Source organism: Seriola lalandi, unplaced genomic scaffold (assembly GCF_002814215.2).
Source record: "Seriola lalandi dorsalis isolate HSWRI2012SDOR001 ecotype SW California unplaced genomic scaffold, Sedor1 jcf7180002054353, whole genome shotgun sequence".
NCBI lineage: Eukaryota > Metazoa > Chordata > Actinopteri > Carangiformes > Carangidae > Seriola > Seriola lalandi.
The window spans coordinates 928749-954097 of record NW_019524906.1 but is presented as its reverse complement, the minus strand read 5'-3'; the positions used below and the strand labels follow the sequence as shown (position 1 = coordinate 954097).

The following is a 25349-nucleotide window of genomic DNA, read 5'->3' as shown; positions in this document are numbered from 1 at the left end:
ATCATGTACAGGTGCGAGACTATTTTGAAAAGCGGCATCAATGAAAAAGGTAACACCTGCACACTGACTCCAGGCCACCCATTAACCAAGCCTCATTTGAAAAAAAAAAAAAAAAAAAAAAAAATTGTGGCTTCGAATCAGCATCTATTTTCTTATCCAGATCATAAAGTTGTCAAGCCGTCTTCAGTATGTAAGCACTCAGTTTTGTGTGTGCAGACCTTTTCTTCTATGTTGGTCAATTGTATTTATATATAAACCTTAGATTACAGGAGGACTTTGTACAGCATACACCCCTCCATGCTCACACATTACCTACAGACCCACTCTGTAACACACATATGAATGACCTGGCAGTTGGGTCCACTGTATCCCATCGGGCAGGTGCAGCGGTAGGAGCCCAGGCCGTCAGTGCAGGTTCCTCCATTCTTACAGGGCTGAGAGTCGCACTCATTATGCTCGTATTCACAGAATGTCCCATAAAAACCAGGACGGCAACGGCAAGAGAAGGTGTTGATGTCATCAATGCAAGAGCCATTATTCAGGCAGGAGCTGGAGGGAAGCAGAAAAAGAAAGAAGTGCTTAACTAGAATGACAGCCAACCAGCCAAGTTGCAGTAAATAGTGTCGTAATCTCCCTTTCCTCAGTTACAGCATTGAAAAATGGCCTGAAGTGTTTTTGCAGAACATTATGATGTCACAGTGAAGTTGATCTTTGACCATTTGGATATAACATATCATCACTTATTTTATCGTATTAGATATTTGTGTTTAATTGTGTCCTAATTAGCATATAAATTTGAGTTATGGCCAAAAACGTGTTTTTTTGTCACAGTAACCTTGACCTTTGAACACCAAATTGTTACATTTAACAACATTTAATGTCATACAGCTTATAAATAAATAAACAAATAAATAGCTTAAGAACAGATGCATTAAGAAGCATGGTAATAAAATGCAGGTTTTATGGATCATGCATTAAATGAATGGCTCACCTTTCAGTACATTCAAGGATGTTGTGTTCACACAGGAGTCCATCAAAGCCCGGTCGGCACTCGCACACAAAGCTGTTGACGTAGTCCCTGCATATAGCACTGTTTCTGCAGGGCTGGCTGGCGCACTCGTCTACCTCAGTCTCACAGCGCACCCCTTCAAAACCCGGGCGGCAGGCACAAGAGAAACTCCCAACACCATCCACACAAGAGCCTCCGTTAAGGCACGGGTCTACAGAGATGAGAGGAGAGAGGCATTCCATGACCAAAAATTTAATGTAAGTAATAGACACTGAATAAACAATTTATCCGACTTATTAAAGAGAAATCCAACAGCTGTCTGGCAAAATATCCCAGTTTTAACAATGCTATTTCTCTATAACTCAGTATCTCAGGGGACTTTCTATGCTGCTTTCTCCTGGGGCAGGTTCCATTGGGTCTCTACAGCCACTAACAACGTGACAGAATTAGCTAAGGAGAAACTCACTGGGTGAGCAGTCATCAATGTCTGTTTGACAGTTGTGTCCGCTGTATCCAGATGGACATTTACACGTGTAGCTGCCTTGGCTGTTAATGCATTCACCACCATTTTTGCATGGGCTGTTTTTGCATTCATTCATATCCTCACTGCAGCGCTGACCTACACAATTTTGAACAAACAAACATTAGTACAGGAGCAATTCAGCAGTAATAGATAACAGTGGATATGATTGCTCTCAGGCACACTGTTTCCCTCTTTCCCACATCACCAACTCAATCAGCCAGACACATAAAAGCCCAGTGTCTTGATAAATACGTACCTTGCCAACCAGTTGGACACCGACAGGTGTAAGAGGTGTAGTCAACTGATGGATGACACACTCCCCTCTCACATGGATGAGAGGCACATGGGACCTGTTCCACCTCACAGTGTTTACCTATTTTGACATTGCACACATTTTCATCAATGATGATAAACATGAAAATGAAAATCTTTGCTAAAATGATATTCAAGGGGACACTATAAATACTGCTATTGCAGGTGAAAATGTGGTTCCACTAACCCGTGAATGGCAGACTACATTGGCAGATGTAACTGTTGACTCCATCTATACAAAAGCCTTGATTTAGACAGGGCCCAGATGCACATTCATCTATGTTCTTCTCACAGTTCACACCTAATGAGAGAGGAGAGGTTAAAGATTTCTTTTTTTAAATTTAGTGCCATTTCTTCTATTGATTTCTCAGTAATAAGTTTTTAAAGATACTATGCTGAAACACAAAATTATTATTAGTGTTATTACCTCTGAATCCAGATTGGCACACACACGTGTAGCCATTATGTCGGTCAAGACAGGTACCACCATTTTGGCACGGGCTGGGCTGGCACTCATCCTTTTCTTGCTCACAGTGCTTTCCCACCCAGCCAGCTTCACACTCACAGCGGTACCTTTACACAAAGGAAAGGTAAGCACAAATTTAAAATGTGAAATTAGCCAATAAAACAGCATAATAACAAACAGCAGGCTGTTCTAGCAGTTCAAGAAGCTAATACTTAGATTGTTATATAATTATATATAATATAATCATATATAAGTAGTTGTGCTGATACTATAGTTTTAATGTTGAGCAGGGGCAAATTTGGAAAGCAAGGCAAGCTGGAAGGAATTTCTCAACTGCAAGGGGCCTCAACATCTAAACAGAGTAAAGGGATAGGGAAAATTACTTGGCTGTTGGCCCAACTGTTGCTTAACCTAACGGATCTTTATTGAATTGGATTTTATTTAATAAGAACAGATGCATCTCAAAACAAAAAACCTCAGAGCAGCAGTATTAGGTCAACATACTCGTGTTGCTGTTCAATACATTCTCCATGCACACAAGGCTGAGGAGCACAGTGGTCTGTCCCAGAGAGACACAGAGGGCCATGTGTGCTGGGTGGGCACACGCAGAGGAACCCGTTGACCTTGTCCAAGCAGGTTCCGCCACTCATACATGGGTTTGAGTTACACTCGTTGATGTCCACATTGCATTTAACTCCTGTTAAAGAGCAATTGAAAGGGAATTGGATGTATCAAAAGCACACATTTGATTGATGTATTAATCTAAATATTTTTGTTATGGTAACTTGCTTCATTTTTAAAACATTTTATGCTGTTATAACATTGATTTTACTGGAATTTAGCAAAATATACCTGTATATCCTGGGGCGCACACACATTTGTACTCGTTAATGCCATCCTGGCACTCTCCGTACTCACAGGGGTTGCTGGCACAGTCATCTTCATTGATCTCACAGTTTACCCCTGAGGAGAAAATGAAATTTCTCTTAAAGAGTAACAATAGTGGGATTATATGCTTCATTTTATCTGACTGTATAATTTAAAAGTAGCACAACAAAAAACCCTCTCACATCACTTTTGGCTAAAGTTTGTAAGGAATTGTATTAGAGGTGAAGTAGATCAAGTAATGTCAAGTAAAAAAAACTTAATTGCCACCAGGGGGGAGTAAGACTCCATATAAATGAAGTTAGGCAAGAAGTGGGAAATGTTAACAAAAATGGAGACAGACCTGTAATACAGCAGATGAATACAAGTATGACATAGGCAACTGACATGAGAGGCACAAATTGTTTTAAGTGGGAGAAAGCAAGAAAGAGGGAAAGGAGGAGGAACAGAAAGAGAGAGAGAAGAGAAAACTGGACAGTGAGAGAACAAGGCACATCAAAGAAAGGGAAGTGAAGGCATGAAACCTGAAAGTGCGACCTGACAGGGTGATCTGTTGCCCATGTTGGTAAAATGAGTACAGTACAGACTCCAGTACCAGGCCTCAGGGTGATACAATGTACTGAACTGATCTTACTAATCCACAGAGCAATGTCAGGTAGCACCGATCGACCCAGACTTGTGACTGTTAACACACATGTCGAATGCTCTACACTTTACAATACACTGAAAGCTACACAGGAAGCTGAGATGTGGGGGATGGGGGTCTTTACATTCAATTCAAGCTGTTCTCTCAACTCAAGAAAACTCCCAGGAGCTCATCAACAACAACAGATTATTTAGAATGGCTTGCTCATATTCAAATTCTTTCAAAAAAGATTCTGTAGAGCTAATTTACACTTCCGTGAAGTGTGAGAAACAAACTGTCACACAGGTCAAGCAGAGCAGGGCTTTACTTAAAGAATGTGGCTCATACTGTACTAGACTATGAAAGATACAAGGAGGCCTCTGGCTTGTAAGGCAGATAAAATACAGATGAAAAAGTGCTCTAACCATTTTGATGATTCCATTCACCTGTACATCACTTGCATCAGCACTAACACCGGTCTAATGGGTGGTTCAGAGTGACTTCTTTCACTGTCTGTATTCACGCAAGCTAACTTTTTCTCAATGAATAATGCTTCCCTCCCAGAGCTGTTGAACATCTGCTTTCATCGTGTCTCCTCCACATGTCTGACTAAACTTGCGAGGCAGCTGGATTTCTCACAAGGAAAAATTCATCTTTCCAGGCTCCAAGCTATTCGCTTGTGGGCGAACCACAGTGATTTGGACCAATCAGAGTCCTATGAGGGAGGAACTACTGGCAGCTACAGGCATGTCTTAGGTGTGACGACAGTGAGGAGCTACTGTTGGTTAATTACAATGGCTGGAGAGTATTTCTTCAAGAAAGAAAGAAGAGCAAAGAACAGCACTGAAGGCTTTTCTTGATGGAAAATATGTTTTTGCACTTCTTCTGACTGGCTTTGGCAGGAGTTTGATTTACCAACTTGCTCCATTGTTAGTGAAAATAGGAAGGATGCATAATCTGATTGGTTAAACTTAGCCCATGATAGATGGTGATAGACAGATGGTTCATCCAATCACCTACCATGTATTTTTTAAAAACACCTGCCCTTTTCCAAACTGGAATCTAATGAAGCATTCTCAGATGGTTGTAACAAACCATCTGGCCCAGCAAGTTACCGTCTCACTACACAGGCAATAGTTTTTAGCACACCAAGTACTTACCTGAAGTTCCTTGTGGGCAGTTACATTGGTAAGCATTGACCAGGTCGACGCAGCGTCCTCGGTTCTGACAGGGGTTGCTGTGGCACTCATGGACCTGGATATTACAGATGGAGCCTGTGTATCCAGCATAGCACTCACAGGAGTAGGTGGCGATGCCATCTTTACACATACCATGATGGCATGGCTCTGGTACACAGTCATTTATGTTCTCTTCACAAAGTAGACCAGTGAAGCCTGTGGGGGAAAAAAAAATCTTCTTAGAAAAATAACCAAAGCTATTGCATCACCTACCATGTGACTATTTTTTATTATTATTTTCTGGTCAAACAGGATTTGGGGTTTAATGTAATGCACCCTACCAATTTCACAGTCTTATGGCATGATACAGTTATTCTCTTTTACCTTCAGCACATTCACAATCATATCCGTTGGGTCGGTCGATACACTTGGCCCCATTTAAACAAGGTGTGCTGGAGCACTCATCAATGTCTATCTGGCACATTTCACCACTGAAGCCTGAAACAGAACATAGAACAACATGATGAACATAGTAACATTACATTAGAAATGCATTAAATACAGTAAAGAACAGTTTCAACAGTTAGGACGACATTAGCAAACTCATTTTCACTTTGAGCGGACAGAAATTAAACAGAAAAAATATCAAATAAAGCTTCATGTGTACCAACCTGCTGGGCACTCGCAGACAAAGCGGCTGACCTGGTCCAGACATTTACCCTGGTTCAGACAGGGGGAGCTGAGACACTCATCTACCTCTATCTCACAATGAGTCCCCTCAAATCCTGCACAAATGGATAAAAAATTATTTTTATAATAATTTCTTCAATTCTTAAAAGTTACTTTGGCTAAGGAGATTATGTTTCCAGTCCCATTTCTTTGCAATTTCTGAACAGGTTATTTACACTTATAAGTGTCAGCTGCTTAAGTTATTACCTCTACCAGTTGTTGCATATCCAAAAAGAAAATGTCAAGCTTTTTCAGTGAGACTTCAGTTAAGCTATCGAACACAAAACAATTTCTTGTGTGGATCAGATTAGAGAAATTTTAAAGTATATATGTTATGTGTATATATTTATATTTTAAACACTGCAAGATTGTTTTTCTAAATACATGTTCACTGTTCTCTCATGAACTAATGCACTTCCTTGAATGGAAAGAATGTGGCACATGAATGGCTTCATTGTCCATCTCGTGCACTTTGATCCAGATCTGGAACATCCGGATTTAGATGCAAATTAAATTTTTTCTACAATTACTAAAACAAATTTAGAGGATTGTGCCTTGGTGGAGTCACGCCTTCTCTGACTGCTTTCTAGTAATTAACATTGTATTGTTATCCACTAAATCTTATCCTAACAACAAAACAATGACACTCACAAAGAGGGACAATTTAGTTTATCTGGATGTCTGCTGAAATCGGTTAAAATGTAAGGTAATCTATATTTTCTACACAAATGTACCAGGCATGCAGATGCAGGTGTAGTCCCCAATGCGATCCAGACATGTGCCATCGTTCTGGCAGGGGCTTGAAGCGCACTCGTTGACATCTTGTTCACAGCGCGGCCCAGCGTAACCCCTAACACAGTTACAGGTGAAGGAGCCATCAGTGTTCACACACTGACCACCATGCTCACAAGGGTTGGTACCTGAGGATGAAGAGGAAAGGGTTTGAACTTTGTGAACTGAGCAAATTGATGTTTTGTATGTACAGAGGTTTAAGAGGGGTTGCATTCTTTCTCACCAATGCTGCATTCGTCTCTGTCGATGTTGCAGGTGCTGCCTACATATCCAGGTGGACAGTTACAGTTGAACATGCCACTGATGGGGTTGGTGTCACAATGAGAGCCCTCTCTACAGGGATTGCTGATACAGGCGTCATCTCTATGGCACAGCAAACCTGGAAAGAATAACGTATTGGCAAGGTATGAGTAAAAACAATATGTTCACCCATTTGAATAAAATGGGAATAAAATTTGTGGTGAGACAAAAATGTCTCCAGAGAATCTCCAATATATGATATTGCCCTGTTCAGAGAAAAACAAATTCAATGCACATTTTTAGCTACAGAGAGGTTTATTTTTTACAGCAATGCTTAATCCAAAACTAGGAATGTGTCACTAATCAATAGGCTGGAAGTGCAAATCTATTTTGTGGTATAATTAGTGGATTTGACTGTTTGACATGGAGTACATTCAGTGCCTTTTCCTTGAGGAAAAAGTTTTGATGAATACAGAGAAATGATCTGCTTAGGAAACCATCAGTTCAGGTTAGACTTTTTCCACAGAATACTGTCCCCTACGATTAAAAACTCTTTCAACTGTAAGTGATCTATGTCAATATAAAGTTTCAGTGTAGAGACTAATACTTATTTATTATTCTGTATATCTTACAGCTGTTTGGATTTTTTGTTTACTTTCTACTGTTATAAACAATAACATAATATCTAAAGGGAAGTATGGACCTATGGCAGAGATCCACATTATATCTTGAATGTATTTTAGAGTTTGATATAAAAATGTCTGCATGTGGTTTCCCACTATTGGCCCACCTGTCTTTCCATGAGGGCAGACACAGATAAAAGATGCAACGCGGTCGATGCATGTGGAGCCTGGGCTGCATGCAGCTGTAGCACAATCATCAATGTTTTCAGAGCAGTCGGGGCCACTCCAGCCGTTAACGCACACACAGACGTAGCTACCGATGAGGTTGCTGCAGGTACCACCATTTTGGCAGGTGTTTGGCTGCAGACGACACTCATCCACATCCTCTGTGCAATGCTGACCTGTGGAGGGGCAGGGAAGAGGACATAGAGTGGAGGGAGAAAAATTAAACAAATGAAGTTAATAGCAGGCTACAACATAACTCAGTGGGTAACCTCATGGGTTTCTTGTAGAGAAATAAAACATTTTTTAGATTTTTTAGATGTTTTCCATGTTATTTAGAAAGCTCTGTTTTTGCATACATGGAAAACGTACAGTTTAAGAACATTATTTATCCACAGTGGCAATTTTTAAATACCCTGCTCCAGCATCATGTTGGCTTTGCTTCCCCTGGTTGGATTAGTGATACATAAACTCAGACTGGCTCAAGGAAGCTGATGTATGCATATTTGTCTCGTAAACGGAAAGCTTGCGTATGCCACGCGTGTGTTAGCAGAGAGACACCTTGTATAGCATACAAGCCTCAGAAATACAGTGAAAGACATCAGAAGAATGGTAGGAAGTATGGTATCAAAACAGACAACATGAAGTAATGCAAGCTATTATCGCTGATCACAGGACATTTATTTCACCTCACTGCTCAACCGGCACACAAAGAAATGAGGGCTCAACAGCAGATAAGCCATTTCCTAATGATATGGGTGTGAAGTATAGAAAATGAAAGGTTACAGAGGCAAATCATCTGCTGTGGGTTTCATCTTAAAAATGTGACAGATGACAGAATATTCTGCAAAGCATATTCCACACAACTTTTTTAAGCAGGTATACAAAAACCTTGTTAAAACAGGTTTTGCATAACACATGTGAGATATTCCGCCTATGAGCATGTATAAAATACTGCTTTAATATAATAATAATAACGGTAATACTAATACTGCTTTTTTAAAGCTTCAACATGCAATGGGATGGTAACTCTACATACTGTACTACAATGAAAACAACAGCCATGGTGGTTGAACACATAGTATAATAGTGGTCATGGGAACACATAAACAAACAATCATACACATAAATCCCTTACCAGTCCACTCTGGAGGGCACTGACAGTTGTAGGTGTTGACTCCATCCATACAGGTTCCTCCATTGGCACACTGATGACCGGGGCAGTCATCAATGTTGTTCTCACAGTTAGTCCCATTGAAACCTTGAACAAATGAAAGAAATATTAATTGAATTATTCATCGTTTTAATTAAGTGTCCATTGGGAAGATAAAATACAATACATAGATTTTAATATGATATCCTCTGGTGTACATATGTATTCATGTCCTGGTAGTGTATAAACACAAGCTGTGTGCGTGTCTGTTGTGTCTACTTGCAAACTGCAGCAAAGTGACAGCACAGTGTATCTGCCAACAGGATCAGACTGTTTGCACCTCAAACAACATAATGTAACTATTTTGAAACTCAAAGCTACATTGATTTAGAGATAAATATCGGTTACAGTGTCACTTCTTTTCTCTACCTTCATTTAATTTTATTATCTTAAATTTCTATTTCTCTTCAATGCCGTCCTGTTTCATATTCAGTTTGAGCTTAAAAAAGATGAACAGAGATTTAGTCTTTCAGAATTTGAATCCTCCTACCTGGAAGGCAGTGGCACGAATAGCTGGTTTCAGAGTTCTGGTGGCAGGTGCCTCCATTCAGGCAAGGTGAAGGAGAGCACGGGATGTATGAGCTTTCACAGTGTCGGCCCGTAAACCCCGAGGCACAGTTACACCTGTAGTAATGAGTAAAGAGTAAGTTTCTTTTCATTTTATTTCATTCAGTCTTGCCAGTGGACATCTGTTTCAAACTAAATATTCTGTTATTTTCTAGTAGTCACATTGTAGTAGTTCAAATTGCCCAGACAATTACCCAATTGGGTTACGATAAGATTCTCACTTGTATGAGCCAGGGGTGTTGACGCAAAATCCTTCATTCTGGCATATAGAGGGTGTGGCGGCACATTCATTTGTGTCATTAAGGCAGCGAGGACCTGTGTAGCCTGGAGGACAGGAACATGTGTAGCTACCAGCAGACGGACAGCTGCACTTTCCACCATTGGCACAGGGACTAGATAGACAGCTGTCTTCATGCTCACACCGCGGTCCTGAGAATGTAGAGGAGGGAGAAGACAAATAGACAAGCATTAGTACTTTAGCTATCCTTCAGACAGCCCTGCCCTTGTTTCAAACACCTGAGAGAGGGACATTGTCTCACCTGTCCATCCTCTGGCACACTCGCACTTGTACTTGTCCAGGGAGAGCAGGGTGCAGTCACCACGATTGGCACAGGGGTTGTTCGGGTAACACGTAGAGTTCTGGGGAGTTTGGCAGTGCTGTCCAGTAAAACCAAGAGGGCAGGTGCAGGTGGCACTGCCTGGTACAGGTACACCAGCTGACATGGACACTGAGCAGTTACCTCCATTCAGGCAGTAGCCAGGTTGACAAGGGTCCTTGTGGTGGCAATACTCACCCAGGAAGCCAGGGGCACACCTGGACAAACACACAAAAACACACAAAACAGTGATGAGACATGCACACACCAGGGACACACCAGGGTTTGAAGCTAATCACACGTCAATGCAGACGATAAAGTTGAAAGATGAGTTAAGCAAACAAATATGTATGTGTGTGTGCTTGAGGGAGAGACAAACAAACAAAACAAAAGAGTGAGTTTCAGTCAGGTGCATGTAATGCATGTAACCACATCAGACAAATGCTGGTGAGAGCATTGATAGCTAAGAAGTCCTGTAGTCCTGTAGCACACACATCAAAGACACTAATGAACCTGTGCAAGTAAACACCACTGTCTAATACAAGGTCTTGCCAGTGCCGTATAATGATCTGAACATTATGTGGGAAACCACATCCCTAAGTAGGAGTATTAGCAAAATGTGTGGTTATGTATAAAGAGAAACTAGTTGTTCAGTTAGTCCAAATATCAAACCATATGGTAAATGCTGAATGGATTGCATCCATTTAGTGTCTTTTCATATTAACATATGAAGCTATTTACAGTGTTAAGCCTCATGCTCGACAGTTTACACACACACACACACACACATATTCATAAGGCCATGAGCTGCTGGACAGAAGGAGTTGGGGTTTTGGCATCATGCTTAAGGATATTTAACATGCTGTTAAGATGACACAGAAATTGAACCATTAACCTTTCCATTATTGATACTGAACAAACTGCTCTGAACCCGGAGCTATTGCCCCATGAGTCCTGCTAAGAGAAAAGGGGGAAGCTGAGCTTAGTGGAGGGTTAAACTGGGGTCAGTGATGGCAAAGAAGAAGTTCAAAAGCAGAAGGATGTGAGGTGGAGTCATCTGGAAGTTGTTGACTGAAGCCTGGTAGAAACTAAAAACAACAAGCAGAAAGCATCAGCAATTATTTGGGCTGGGCAAAGTAATAGAAAAACAATATTCCTGCCAACAGATAATGCCATAATCTATATATCAATCTAAATCTATATCCATCAAAATCTATATACAGTAAGTGAGGAACTCTTGAAAACTGCCAGTTGTTCACAAAGAACTGTATAGTGACTATAAGACTGAAAGAAAAGCAGCACATCTACTGACTTATTACCACATTTGGTCTACAAATCATGTGGTTGTTTTTCCCTCTGCTTATTCATCACACATTTCTTTCGATTTCTCTTCTTTGTCAGTACAGTGATTCAGCTGCGTGCTGAGCAGTGGGTAGGAAATTGCAATATTTCACAATGTGTCCACTAGGGATCTCATCAGAGACCATGTTCCCTTCGTCACTTTCTATTCCTCAGTTTTTTCTCAGTCCCTCCCACTTTCACTCACCACTTCTCTATGTATGACAGTACCTGGTGAGGGGTTTTATTTTGTTACTGAGCAAAAATGATCATGGTCAGGTAATTTCCTGTGTATGCTATTTTGATCAGCCTGTGACATTCTGAGTGTGTGTATGGCACATGGCAGACACGTTGTCTGGGGACTGTGGGCGACTGAGCAACCTGCTGCCTCTTACACAGGCCTCTAATCCAGCCTCCCTAGAGGGACTCAGGTAACATAATAGGAGTACAGAAATACAGCACACGGTACCTGACACACTTATTCATATTCACAGGCAACAAATACACTAATTCCAAATGAAAAATATGTTTATTTTACAAATATACAGACCTGTAACTTGTAAAAACATAAAGGGAAGAGAGTAGAATAAATGTTATGAGTCATATGAAATGGAGACAAATCAGTGGAGATGAGAATTATTTGAAAGTCAGTCTCATGCTTACTAACTTTTATTTATTATTGGCCACTCCACCCCAAAGCAGCTTGAAGATATTAGGTCGTGAGCGCATGGGAAAGTAGGAGAGTCATGAATCATGCCAGACAGCAGTTTCACAGATCAAACACATTTGATACGGCTGCCTGGTATGATGTGTGAGTCACCCACTGTCTCTTCAAATATGACAAACAACATATAACAAATTCCCACTCTAAGATTTTTAGTTCACAAATGTACAGTTTATCAAATGCACTGATATGTACACAAACTAGTGTTTATTCATTTAAATGAATAAACATATTGTGCAATGTGTCCATACTTTTTTTTTTATAATTTACAATTTGTTTGGACTAGATTGAGATAAGTTTACTATGACGTCAATGTATTTGCCATCTTCAAGTAAAGGGCAGGTATAGCAGTATTTATTATTTTTCTTGTTGTCAACAAATTCATTGATCCTAGTTGTAATAAATATTGTCTGTGTAGCCAAAGCCCGAAAATCATCCTCAAGAAATGCATAATTTACTCAAGCTCAGTAGAATTTCCATAAAACTTTATTTAAACATGAAAGTATAAACTTAACTTAAAGATTTATGGTTTAGGCATAGAGAGGCAGGGGACATTGGAAAGTACTTTGTCAGACTAAGACATTGTTTTGGGTCTTTGCATGGGATTTGTTGACAATAGCAAAACATCAAATAATGCCAGCCTTATCTTTAAATACACAGTGTATCTCCCTAAAAACCTCTATTTGCAGACACTCGTGGTGCTGATGAACAGATAAACAAGATGGTAGATTAGTGATATCAGATCTTCAAAGAAAATACAAACTGCATCCCGCTTCACCTCAACCCTGTCAGATTAGCCATGGCCATCCTCCCTCTTTCCTATCTGCATCCATATATCAGCATGTCTGCACTGAAACCCCCTACATACCCCTACACACCTATACGCAAGACTCACACACACACTCACTCACTCACTCACACACTCACTCACACACTCACACTCACACTCACTCACACACACACTCTCACACACACACACACACACACACACGAACACAAACACACACACACACACACACACACACACACACACACAAACATAAACACAAACACAAACACAAAGATGTCCCTCCCCACTACTAAAACAAAAACACAGCTTGGTCATGATATCACAACACGACAGCCGTCCTGGGAATTAGGACTCCTCTGTTTTCTCCTGGACGACCTCTCCCCCCTCTCCCAGAGTAATGACACAGCCCTCTGCCCTGTGACATACATCACATTAGCAGGCTGACACACAAAGAACACCGTGTCCAGGTTAATGCCAGGTTTACATTTCACTGGGAACAATTCACACATTTTCACTGTTAAAACTATAGGGAATATGAGACGTACTTGCAAAGTCGAGAATGCTGACTTCAGAGAGAGGAGGGGAAATTTAAAACGTGTGCTTTGTTGTAATGTTTAGCCTAATTGACAGGCTTATGAGTTTGGAATTAAAATATGGCTTTGTTTGCAAGTGACACTTTTTTGTTGCATTAAATAGAACTTATCACTAGTCTAACAAGAAAATAACTCACAGGTGCTATAATTTCTGTTGCAAAGTTGTCTTGCAACTCAACACCACCCTTCAAAACTAATTTGCTACTTAAAGATTTTAGTAAAAATTCAAAAGTGCTGACAGGAGAAATGCACAGTAAGCTCTATTAATTTCAATCGCTGCTATCTAACCAGTGTTGACAGAACCAAATGCCATGGCGTCAGGAAACGATACCACCCTGTCCTTCAGGTTTCATTGCCAGATAGAGAGCTCATTATTAGCCTGTGGCTGTATCACTAGAGCCTAAGGCAATCAGACATGGCTGTGCATGATTCACATTATTGTCAGGGAGTGGTGACTCACTGAGGAAGAGATAACCCAACACATTGACACACTAGTCTGTCGCTGAGTACAACACAGGAAGCTGTCTGATTTTTCTGACAAATTTCCATACACACTACAGAACACAAGCTTGAATTTGCACTCAAATGCACATTGACACCTATACACACACAGTCAGCTCAGCTTTCATGAACAAAACAGCAGAGAGGGTTTCTGCAGCCAAACTCATCTATGGGATTCTTTGTTTTGCTCCATGTGGACTTTTTTTCCCTCCTCTTTTCTCCATCCTTCTCTAACTCTGTGTAGTTTCCTGCAGCCCTTCTTTCCCTCCGTTTCTCACTCCTCCACCTCTCATTTCTAACCCACTCTGAAGTGTCGGGTTTCTACAGCTGGTTCACATTAGCGCCCCTTTCTCACACACCCCACCCCCCTTCTCTCTCTGCACCCCTTCTGTCCTTCATTTTCTCCCTCCTCCACTACCTCATGCTGACCTCTGCCTGTCCTGGCTGGCCGTAGGGGCTTCAATGTGCAGAGAGGGGTGGACTGATTCTCACTCACTCATGTAATGTTCCCCACCTCCTCCATTCCTAATTCCTATGTCCCGGGCTCCCGGTCCCCTCATTCTCCTCCCATCCCCAATCGCTCATTCCCCCTTTCTTTTGTGCCAATTCTCTCCTCCTACCTCTCCACCTTCCTTTCCCCAACTACAACTCCAACACCACCTCCTCCTCCAGTTGCTATTCTAGTCTCAGCGACGCTTAATAACTCCATCATGCTCTCCCCCTGCAGCCATCACAGAGCAACAATGTGAGAGAAAAAGAGGGAGAGCATAAACCAGCTCACATTTCAATCCCTGGATCATTTCTTGTCTTGGCTGGAGCATAGGTGGTCTATTCACTGTAACGTAGTCCTGTGTTTGCATGTATGGACATCGCACGTCAAATGCAGAACACGTAACTCTCTTTACTTTTGCTTCTATGCATGACTACGCTGCTAGCTTAGTGGTGGAGGAAAACCAGGAACAAAGGACCCTGGGTTTACCAAATTGTAGCAAACAGTGGATCATTTTAAGAAGTGTGAACTTCAGGATGCTCGAGTTGGATGGAGTAGTTCCTTTAATAAGATCTGCTGCCATTTAGACAATAACTGCAACTTTAAAAGACCCAAAAGTCTGGAGCAAGTTCAAATCACAAAACTGGTCCAGGACTGGGCAACATGGCACAATCATAATTACAATTTTCTAATACTGATATACAGATTATGGCAAATGTATGCAGAATCTCTGATGCTCAAAGCAATGACTAGTGTGAGCCATTACCTGAGACCAAACTCTTCATATTATGTGTGAATCAAAAACTTTCTGGAGACATTGGACCACATGAATGATAAGCTGAGATGGACTCTCACAGTCATATCAGACCCAGAAGACAGGGAAGCACTTTCTAGACCTCAAAGGTGAAGGGTGGAGCCTGCTTGACGAGCTCCTAAGACTGGTTGGAGAGCGCTCACATATCTCAATAGTTGGGGTACACCAGTGTGTAACCCAATCTGTTCTACTTACACTCAGAGTCCACATTCAATACTCTGACAACTTTTCTGTGCATGCTGTTAACTACTGATATGAGTGTATATACAAAAGAACTGAAGTAATAGATAAGAACTGAACTAAAGCAAAAAGGTGAAGAAAAGAGCCCTACAGTTGTGTACGCGTGGGCAGCTGACTAAAGCCTTTCTACTTCCTTCCAATCTCACATGCAGTCTCCATTACTGTTTTCAATAACTATCATGCACAGTCGATCTAAAAGAATAGAAACTAAATACAAACAGAAATGTAAAATGTTTCTCAGTAACACCACCACCTCAAGCCACCACCGCTTTGGTGAGATTATGGCAGAATTCAGACATCCCAAAGAGGCTACTGGCACTATCACAGAATGACAGTGAGTTGTGCCAGGTCTTTGCCACATTGCCACACCGTGAAACAGGTCTTGCAGTGAGACACTAGCAGTAGTGTACCCAGTTAGGCCCATAGATCAGAGGGTGCCACAGATGAGAAGAGGTCTGTTCTCCAGTGGAAAAATAAAATGAACCTAAACTTAAGAGGAAAAGGTTAAATTATGGGTTCTTTTTCGGGGGATGGAAACTATGAATCTATTACTTCAATAATCGTTAGAAGCAATGTACTTTTTGTGAGTTGGATTTTTGGCAGGCTTCAACGCTTCTCAGCATAGTCTTTTTTTTCTTCTCATTTTCATAGCGAAGAGCAGAGGCAGCAAAAAATATCATCAAAGACAAAGCAGGCAGAGGGAGGTGTGAGAGTGATGTCAAAGTTACACAAACTAATAGCAAAAAAGAGGAAGGCGGGTACAGTGACAATAGCATAATGAGGTGGAAGTAAAAGCAAGAAAAGTAATGAGAGCTAGACATTTTGAGAGTGAAGGAAGCCAGGCAGCCAGACTAAAAAGCATCAGTGTAGACAGAATAAAGGAGTGCATAGCAGGGTGGAGTCTAAACTAGGACCATGTGGTAAAATCTCAGGCTGTGTTTAGAAACATGTTCATAAAGAGTCATCTGAGGAAGCACGGGACCCATTTTCTCTCTGAAAGATTCTTCTAACCGTCTCTCTATGTTGTTCTTTCATTATCCTGCTTGTGTGGTTTTTTAAAGTGGACTCTCCAACTTTGGGTCTGTTGGCCTATAAAAGTTCCATATCTAGGTCTACGCTATGCATAGACAACCACTGACTGATTTAGAAATCTGTAACAGAAAAGAATATAGTTGGAATAGAATATAGTCCTATTGGGATCACGTGATAACTAAATTGCATTTGTTTACCAAGTATAGATTCTTTTACGTGTTTTTAAAAGTGTTTTTATGGCTCTTTGATGTATTTCATTGATGTTTGTCTCCTAAACACTTTAAATGGAATTCAAATTTAATTACATTTAATTGATAGAAGTTGCTGGTGCATTAACGACTGATTTTTAAAAAATACTCAACCAACCAAACTCACACTGGTCAGAGACTCTACATGAAGGAAGATTGTGTGACCTTATGACAAAACTGAGGTACTTTTGACCCCATGGTGTCACCATCAATGTGTGACAGAGAGCCACTTATCACCTCACTGTATGTGGGTTTATGGTCTGGTTGCTACATTCCCCACTGTTTTGTAAGGCTTCCTCTTTCTGAGAGTGGGGTTTGAATCTCCACGTCTCCAAGCAGCGTGTTGTTTGTGTGTTTTACCCTTTATTGTTTTGTTTTTGTTTGTCTGAGTGTCTGTTTCTTGTATCACTGTAACCCTCAAAGACAGCGTCAAAGCCTAGCAACCATTGACAGCATGCCATGTTCACCTCTTTCAGTCTAGTGAGCTGGCATTAGTGCTGAAAGGATCAATCAATTAATCAATTAGTTAACTGACACCTTTAGTATTTGATTGCTTTTTTAAGTTACTTAAACAACTATGCAAGATATTTGCTGGTTTCAGCTTGTGGGTGGTGATTAGACATAAATAGCAATTTGAAAACTTAATCTTGGGCTCTGTGAAATTGTGACAATAACGTTTCAAAAATAAACAATGAATCAATTCAACAATAAAAAAACTGATTAATCGATAATCAGAGTAATCTTAATGAATGTAACATGTTAACTGAACCTCACACCTCTCTGTGCCAGCATGTGAACTTGCCTCAGGCTCAAGGTGCCCCTGACTATCCAGAGACACACACAGAGCCAGAGTATATACACAAGCATTTACACAAAGAAACTCTTATCATTGTGGTTCCAGTCTCAACCACATCTACAGTGCAGTGGGCCGGGCTGTGGGAAGGAGATAAGTATTTTGGAGGGCGAGACCAGGAAATCACTGCCGTGGGTTCCAATTCCAATTTCCTATTCCATCATGTGTTGACTTTAGTTTGGATCATATACCTAATCCAAATCTGTGTGAGCGAGTGTAAACGGTAAAAAGACTGCACTTATACAGCCCTTTCTAGTCTTATCGACCATTCAAAGAGCTTTATATGTCAAGCTACATTCACACACATATTCATACAGTGTTTTTTTCCCCCACACATTTAGCGCTTCTCACACACCACTGTTACATCGAGGGCAATTTGGGGTTCAGTATCTGGGAATCAAACTGCAGGCCTTCCCATTAGTGGACAACCCGCTCTACGTCCTGAGCCAGAGCTGCCCCAACAAATGTGTGTATTTGTGTCATATAGATGGGGTGTTGTTTCTGCTGTGGAGGTGTAAAACATCTCTCTTTCCTCTGCCACAAGACTTTGAGAGGAGATGTGGACATGCAGTATAATCATAACACAGGTTTCTGCGAGGTGACACAATGTGGCTGACACTGACAGAGAACTAAAGTGAGCGCAAAAGGTCTTAAACAAAGCTCTACAAACACACAGATATGAATGGAAGATGGAGCAAGTATGACTATAATAAAAGGTAAAAGCTGAAGACCTGAAAAATAATGGCAGAGGCAAGTGGACTGATGATTAAACAAAAATAAAGTAGTACAAGAGACTGTAATGAAAAGAGTGTAGGGTTGTGGGAAAAGGATTAAGAGGCCAGGTGAGTTGTGTCCAGAGGCATCTAAATCCCTGAGGCAGTGGGAGGGACTGAGGTATGGATGGATGAGTGACAGTTTGATGAAGGAGGCGTAGCAAGAGGGAAATTACACTCCTCTCTCCGCTCTGCTTCTCCCTCGTCTCCCTTCCCCCCCTAGCGCTGCTCTCTCATCATTAGTAAGGAGTTGTGCTCCGAGGTATTCCTCCTCAAATTACCTGAAAATAGACATCCTCTTTTCTTTTGGCCTTTTCTCTTCCTTTGTCTGCCCAGCAGGCAAATTCTACCTGTCAGATCAAACAGGCAGCAGGTCTACACAACACAGTAACTCTCAGTCCTCACTCTTAAGAAAAGCTTTTTTTTTTTTAAAATACATAAAGTCATGACAGTGACTACAAGAGAAAAAAAGAGACAGGAGAAAAAAGAGGCACTGAGAGGGAGGGAGAGGGAGGGAGAGTTAATCAGTTTGCACCATAGCCTTACAGCAGACAAAGACATCTTGTTCTTGAGGAAAATAGAGTTTGGACAACATAATGCATGTAGTCTCACTCTCTCTGCTCAGGTATTAACTCACTGAGTCAGACTCCATGTAAGTGTTAGGAATCCTCTGTGGCCTGCTAACAATGTTTCTGTGCCCTTAGCCAATACCTCATGAAACAGTACTTGTGTCCCCTCAGCAATGATGTAAGTTACAAATACCTAGCATGCAAACTTGTGACATGCACAAATCCAGGTAGAGACACACTCACAGCACACACCTTTTTCTCACACCTAGAGCTGACGGCTTGCAGTTTCACCGGTTAGACAGCTTCCCTGCAACCTGCCCTGCAAGGCCGCAGGTCGACCTCTCCCATGTACTTTAACTCACACAGCATTCTTCGTTTCTAAAATGAGAAACCTGATCTTTTCATGCAAGTAAAAATTTCCATTTCCATTTTGTCATTGTCATATTATTAGACAATGCCACTGTACTGTATGCAAGCACACAGCTCTGGTACCTAAAGTTTTCCTTTTCCCTTTTCATTTTCTGTCTCCCTTAAAAAATAGCAAAACTTAAAAAAGTCTCTAAAAGGAATTAAACAATGGAAAACAGACACATACTTATTACTAAGCTCTGTTTTCCAGAGTTTCCAGGATGTATGGAAAATCTGCAAATAAGGTGCTTGAGACAAGTTGTAGAAAGATACACAGGAGCTCATTCTGTTGCCAATCAAAACAGGGCCTCATCTCCCCTGTAGAGCTGTTTCTTTACTGATATCAAACAAAAACAATTCTGCCCTCACCTTTATTATCTATGAACATTGTTTTTTGTTATTACATAAACTGCAAAAAGTTAACATTATGGCTCTTGTTCTTCCTTCCCACACTCAGCATTAAAAACAAGTTGGCTAACTGTAAACTCAGAGGAAACATAACTGTCGCACCAGTTGACAGCATTGATGCCCCTTATTAATGTGAGCCTGTCATATTAATTGTTGGTTTAATTAAAGTTACACTCAGTCTGACCCCAGGCGTGATCCATGTGACATAATTACGCTTGTCTGAGCCAAAAGGCTACAGTGACTGTTTACTTACAAATGGCTTCCTTTAATATATTGACAAAACTAATACACACGTAATTAAATTTTTACACAATGAGCCTTTTGACTAGCAGCACAGCACAGATGGGATGAGACAGGCCAGACAGAGGCAAGTGCGTGCATTTGTGTGCACAAATGTGTGTATGAGTGTGTGGTGTTTATGCGCGTGTGTGTTGTTCGTGTTTGCCTGTGGATGGCAGAAAAAACTGAACAACTACTTAATCAGTCTAACAGTAAGCCTGTGCTCTGTCAGCTGACTTTTCTAAAATGGGAGACTCTGTGTGTCTCCAGGGCAAGAGGGCTCGCTACTGTTTTTCTTTTATCATCAATATCATTAATTCAGAGAAACAAATACTGACTTACTCGTCAGCAATGGAGACAGCCTGGCTGAGAAAGAGTGAGACTAAATAGAAGAGAGATCTAATAGTCAGAAACCCCTTAAAAATGAAGAATAACTAGTTCCCTAGTAATAATACACAAAAATTATTACATGTAATATTATCTATAATCGCAATTAAATTATAGTAAAAGTAATAAAAACAACATAATAAAAATAAAACCTAATAGGATGTGGTCAAGCCTTAAAGTGCTGCAAATGTTGTGAGCGTTGTTTCGGAGACACATGCCAGTAAGTATTGTCATAAAGCACTGTTATACTGGTACTGTATGCCTGTCAGCCCATATTAAAAACACAGCTCTGAATTTGGGAGTGATTTTTGATCCGGTCCTGTTGTTTGGACTCATCTAACCAAGATAATCCAACTGTATTTCCTCAACCTCACAAATATCTCCAAAATTGAAAACAGACTGCTCATCTTTAGAGAACGTTAATATATTCACCCTAGCCTATGTTTTATTTTATCTTTATTACTGGCCTAAACCACACAGCCATCACCTGCATCACATTAGTTAAAAATGCAGCTTCTAACTAACTAGATGCAGCAAGACCACATCACATCACATCACACCCATACAAGCCTCACTTAACTGGTTGTCTGTATGTTTAAGAGTTGACATTAAGATCTTCTGTTTAATCTAATACAATAGTTGACTCTCAATAAAAGATTACCAAGAGTCTACAGGACTCTCAAATGTACACACGCACTCACACATACATATACTACACAAAATGAACCTCTTTGCACCTGCACTATTTGACCTTCAACTCGACAGAGGAAAAGTCAAACACTAATTATGAGGTATCGTTTCCGCCTTCCCTTTTTACAGAGGCAGCAGAATTTTGTAATTCCAAAAACTCTGGGAACAGACATGCAGTGTGATTCACATCACATTCGATGAAATATGATCAGGTTCATGAACCAGCTATGTGTGTATTTTCGTTGGGAATTTGGCTTGGGAGTGGCAACACAATTATAAAGATAGCTCAGTCTTAATTACAAACTAAGCTAAGCTGTCAGAAAGTGGAAGGCATACATCACAGAGGCCCCTGCTCTCCTTTACAATACAGATCTTTTCCCTAATGGTCTGATTGCACCACTGGTAGTAGAGGAGGCTTACTTACAGATTATTTACAACTTATATGTTTCCATAACAACGTGGCATGTGCCAAGGAACAAAAGGTATCACTAACATGTGTGGTAACAATTAATACCCTACTTGTCATTTTGATTCAGTCAGTCAAGTTAATTATAATTTTTTCTTATCGGTTACAATGAGCGGGTTAATAAAAATGTCTTGTCATTTTCTTGACATCCCCCAGCAACAACAAATCAATTGACAATAAAATATGTTGGCAACGACTAGAGCTATCAGTTCTAAAGCAACAAGAGAGTTTGTAACAAAACCCCCAAAATCTCATGAATAAGATCTTGGAGGTGGAAATGTGTGTATTGGTATTGTTCCCAGTACTGGTTTACTTTGTCAGACAGAGCAGTCTTTTATTCCCCCTTTCATGCCTGAGCAAAACCTTATGGTCCCATGGACAAGCTGGGGTTGATCTAAAAAACCTATTTCTGTACTGGCTTTCACATCCAACAATCCCCTTATGAGCTGTTTCTATTACTGTGTTCACATTTTTGTTGTAGTGTTGGGATGACAGCATGAGTTTAACTGAAAAGCATGTTAGTCTTGGCCAGTCAATCTTACCTGCAGTATTCAGTGCCATTGGCAAAGGTCAGACATGTGGCGTTGTTCACACAAGGTGCCTTATCATCCATACATTGCAGAGCTGCAAAAGACAAGAGATGGGTTAGAGAGTGGACAATCAAAGAGGCACTTCATCGGCTAGATGTCAATATTTGTGTGTATAAATGTGGCTATTTTATTACATATGTCATTGGTATTGCTAACTAAGCTAATTAAGCCATTCATTTACAGATTCAAAAATGTTTGTCTTCACATACTAAAGACAGTCTTCACAACTTAAAACAATTAGGGGTTCTAGTAGTTTCAGGAATGTCAGTTTCCTCATTAAAATGCAAATATTTGTATATTGTGAGCAGTCAGTTGGTTATCCACTTGGAGAACCAAGTATAATGGTATGAAGTTTCCATCATGTCTTGGTCTAGACTTGCTGTGTCTAGACACAGACATACATAGACACCATAATGGTGATGTCCTCTGGATTCATGTGCCTAAAAATAAAAAACTATTTTTATGCATGTCAAATAAATGACCTATTTAAATTAGCTGGGTAGCTTTAGCCTTGTTGCTAAATTTCAAAGCTGGCACTGTTCAAAAGTCATTCAGGGTTTCCCCCAGAAAATTGGTTAGCAGAGGTGGTAAGATACCCCCCACGTGCCCTTCTCACCCCTCTGAGGGGAACCCTCTACATTGTCTAAAGGTATCTCCTCCTTCCCCTCATCACTACAGAGAGATAATGCAGAGGGCCCACCACCTATCTAGCCAACTATGCAAAGCCACCCTGGAATCAGCCAGTGGTCACAGGGCGGCCGGATGGGCAGGCAGACAGAAATGAGCCTTGACGAAGACAACAAAGCCCAACTATCTCCCTGCCAGTGAGATACTCATAGCCAGACACATCAGCCTTTGTACAGCTTTCAAACCACCAGAGACACATGGTTCAAGTGGTCTTCACGCACACCATACCAGCCCAACATGCTGAACAGAAGTGTGGTGTTCTCAGTCTTTATTTATCAATGTGATATGGTAGCCAAATGAAGGGAGCCACTGTTAAGTGTAGGTGATTAATTAAGCAAAACTCCAGTAAATCATTGGCACCGTTTATACAAATGCTGCTACATTTACATTTTGTTTAATTTATAGTCTCACATGTTTAAGTGGTTGTGTGATGTATCCCCACTCTGCAGATCAGCGCTCTTTTTTACAGAACTGAGGGTAGGTCAGCTGATTTCGAAGAAACGCCAACAATGTCTTTACAAAACAGTCATTGCAATACAGGAAGTGTGCGCAGCAGTGGTGTTACTTCCTGCACCTAGATTAATCACAGTGTCACTCTATCTTAGGAGTCCTTAAGTAGACACATTAACCATTATAAACCTTCCTTAACACAATTTTGTGGTGTTCAAAGTTTTACACACATAGTTCATTATCAAGTGCTAAACATTCAAGGTCTAGTTTCTGAACTGGTCTGATCAGAGAGTGAGGGCAGACTAATGCCTTAGAGCCAGACTGACAGACATAGTCCATTAGACATGGGGATATCATACATAAACCACTGTGAAATTCCTAATCCCAAAAAGCACGCACACACACACACACACACACACACACACACACACACACACACACATGTCTCTATGTGCATACTTGCATAGACACTCCACTGTAATAAAGTGAGAGTTGATATCAGACTACTGCTGCATTACAAGACATCATACAATATACTGTGGTATTTTGGGACTATTTCTGTACTTGGCAGACATACAGCATGCACACTTGCTACAAGTCAGCACACGTAAATCAGGTAAATATAATAGCACAATGCTAAACATTCACACATATGCACACAGACCTGTGATATAGCAGAACTTTCACTTTTAGTTTAATTTAAGACCACATTTAATGCAAAATCATGTTTAATATGGTACTCGATAAATCATAAAAAAGCCATCAATTTTCTGAACAATAAATCAGGGCAGCACCATAGACTATGGCTAGATAGCAGACGATAGCAGAGGAGAGGACCAAGAGCAGAGAATGGAATAAGACGCTGACGTACCCTGGTTTGACGAGCTTCCCATACATGCTGTTGTAATGCCAGACGCAATGATCTTACCAGATCTGGGACAGCCCGCTTCCTATTACGCCACTTTAAAAAACACACACACACACACACACACACACACACACACACACACACACACACAAAATCTAAATGGGTTTAGGCACCAGCCACCCCCCCTACTCCCACTCCAATACCACCCTCTCTACATCCAGGCGGATGAGATGAGAACTACATTCAAGAGACTGAACAGCAATTTAAACTCTCTACCGTCACTAATTTACCCGTAAGTCTACAAAGATCACCTGCCTGAATGACTTCAGACCAGTTGCCCTCATCTGTGGCCACATTTGAGAGCCTCATTCTGTAATACCTGAAATCCTGCACCTCTCCACTGATGGACCCATATAGATTTGCCTCTCAGGTTGCCAAATTCTGTTCATAGACTTTAGTTCTGCCTTAAATCCCATAAACTCACTCAGACTCTCAAATAATACTCTTGAACATGACTCTGCCAATGCCACTGGATTCTGAGTTTCCTGTGGAACAGACCACAGAGGGTGAAAATCATCCTGCTCATCATCTCTTCCAGCTCCTTCCCTCAGGGAGATGCTACAGGTCACTACCCACTAAGACCAAACACTTCACTTACAGCAACAACGTGTGATTAAAAAAGAGCAGAGGGGCAGTCGGACTGGAATTAAACCTAAAAGACTAAAATAAAATAAATTTAAATTCTTATTGTCTCTTGACGGTTAAGCGGTTAATTATGAACAACCCTATTTCAATACACATTAAAATGGCAGACTGATGTATTGTAACTCAAGCTCATATGACCAGCATTGAATCCTCTCTACCTAGCTGTTCTCACACTTCACTATCAATGACCCATGGACAGGAGAATTTCCCAGGAATGAGAGCCTTGATAAGACCCGATCGACAAAGTCAACAGTGAAACTACAGCCAGATGGTGTGAACTGAGAGGAAACACAGAGAAGTTACCTGACCAGATGATTACTATTATTTAGACACTTCCGGATCAAAAATCCTTAGTCTTTTTGTGTGTGTGTGTGAGAGAGAGAGAGAGAGAGAGAGAGAGAGAGAGAGAGAGAGAGAGAGAGAGAGAGAGCCATCACGTCGAAGACAGAAGAGGGGCGTCGGGTGA

The 25349-nt window shown here is 40.9% G+C and overlaps 1 protein-coding gene across 1 annotated transcript in view; it reads right to left on the bottom strand.

Annotated features, from left to right (window-relative positions):
* notch2 (notch receptor 2) overlaps window positions 1-25349 on the bottom strand; it is a 44253-nt gene that overhangs the window by 8988 nt on the left and 9916 nt on the right. Inside the window, exons 2-20 of the mRNA XM_023408061.2 lie at window positions 22126-22207; window positions 9924-10198; window positions 9606-9813; window positions 9308-9441; window positions 8743-8865; window positions 7550-7783; window positions 6743-6898; window positions 6462-6647; window positions 5670-5783; window positions 5383-5496; window positions 4981-5214; window positions 3163-3273; window positions 2815-3007; window positions 2272-2417; window positions 2032-2145; window positions 1789-1905; window positions 1476-1628; window positions 992-1220; window positions 348-549 (exon numbers count right to left, since the gene is read on the bottom strand). Coding sequence (XP_023263829.2) covers window positions 348-549; window positions 992-1220; window positions 1476-1628; window positions 1789-1905; window positions 2032-2145; window positions 2272-2417; window positions 2815-3007; window positions 3163-3273; window positions 4981-5214; window positions 5383-5496; window positions 5670-5783; window positions 6462-6647; window positions 6743-6898; window positions 7550-7783; window positions 8743-8865; window positions 9308-9441; window positions 9606-9813; window positions 9924-10198; window positions 22126-22207 — 3125 coding nt within the window. The remainder of the gene's footprint in view (window positions 1-347; window positions 550-991; window positions 1221-1475; window positions 1629-1788; window positions 1906-2031; window positions 2146-2271; window positions 2418-2814; window positions 3008-3162; window positions 3274-4980; window positions 5215-5382; window positions 5497-5669; window positions 5784-6461; window positions 6648-6742; window positions 6899-7549; window positions 7784-8742; window positions 8866-9307; window positions 9442-9605; window positions 9814-9923; window positions 10199-22125; window positions 22208-25349) is intronic.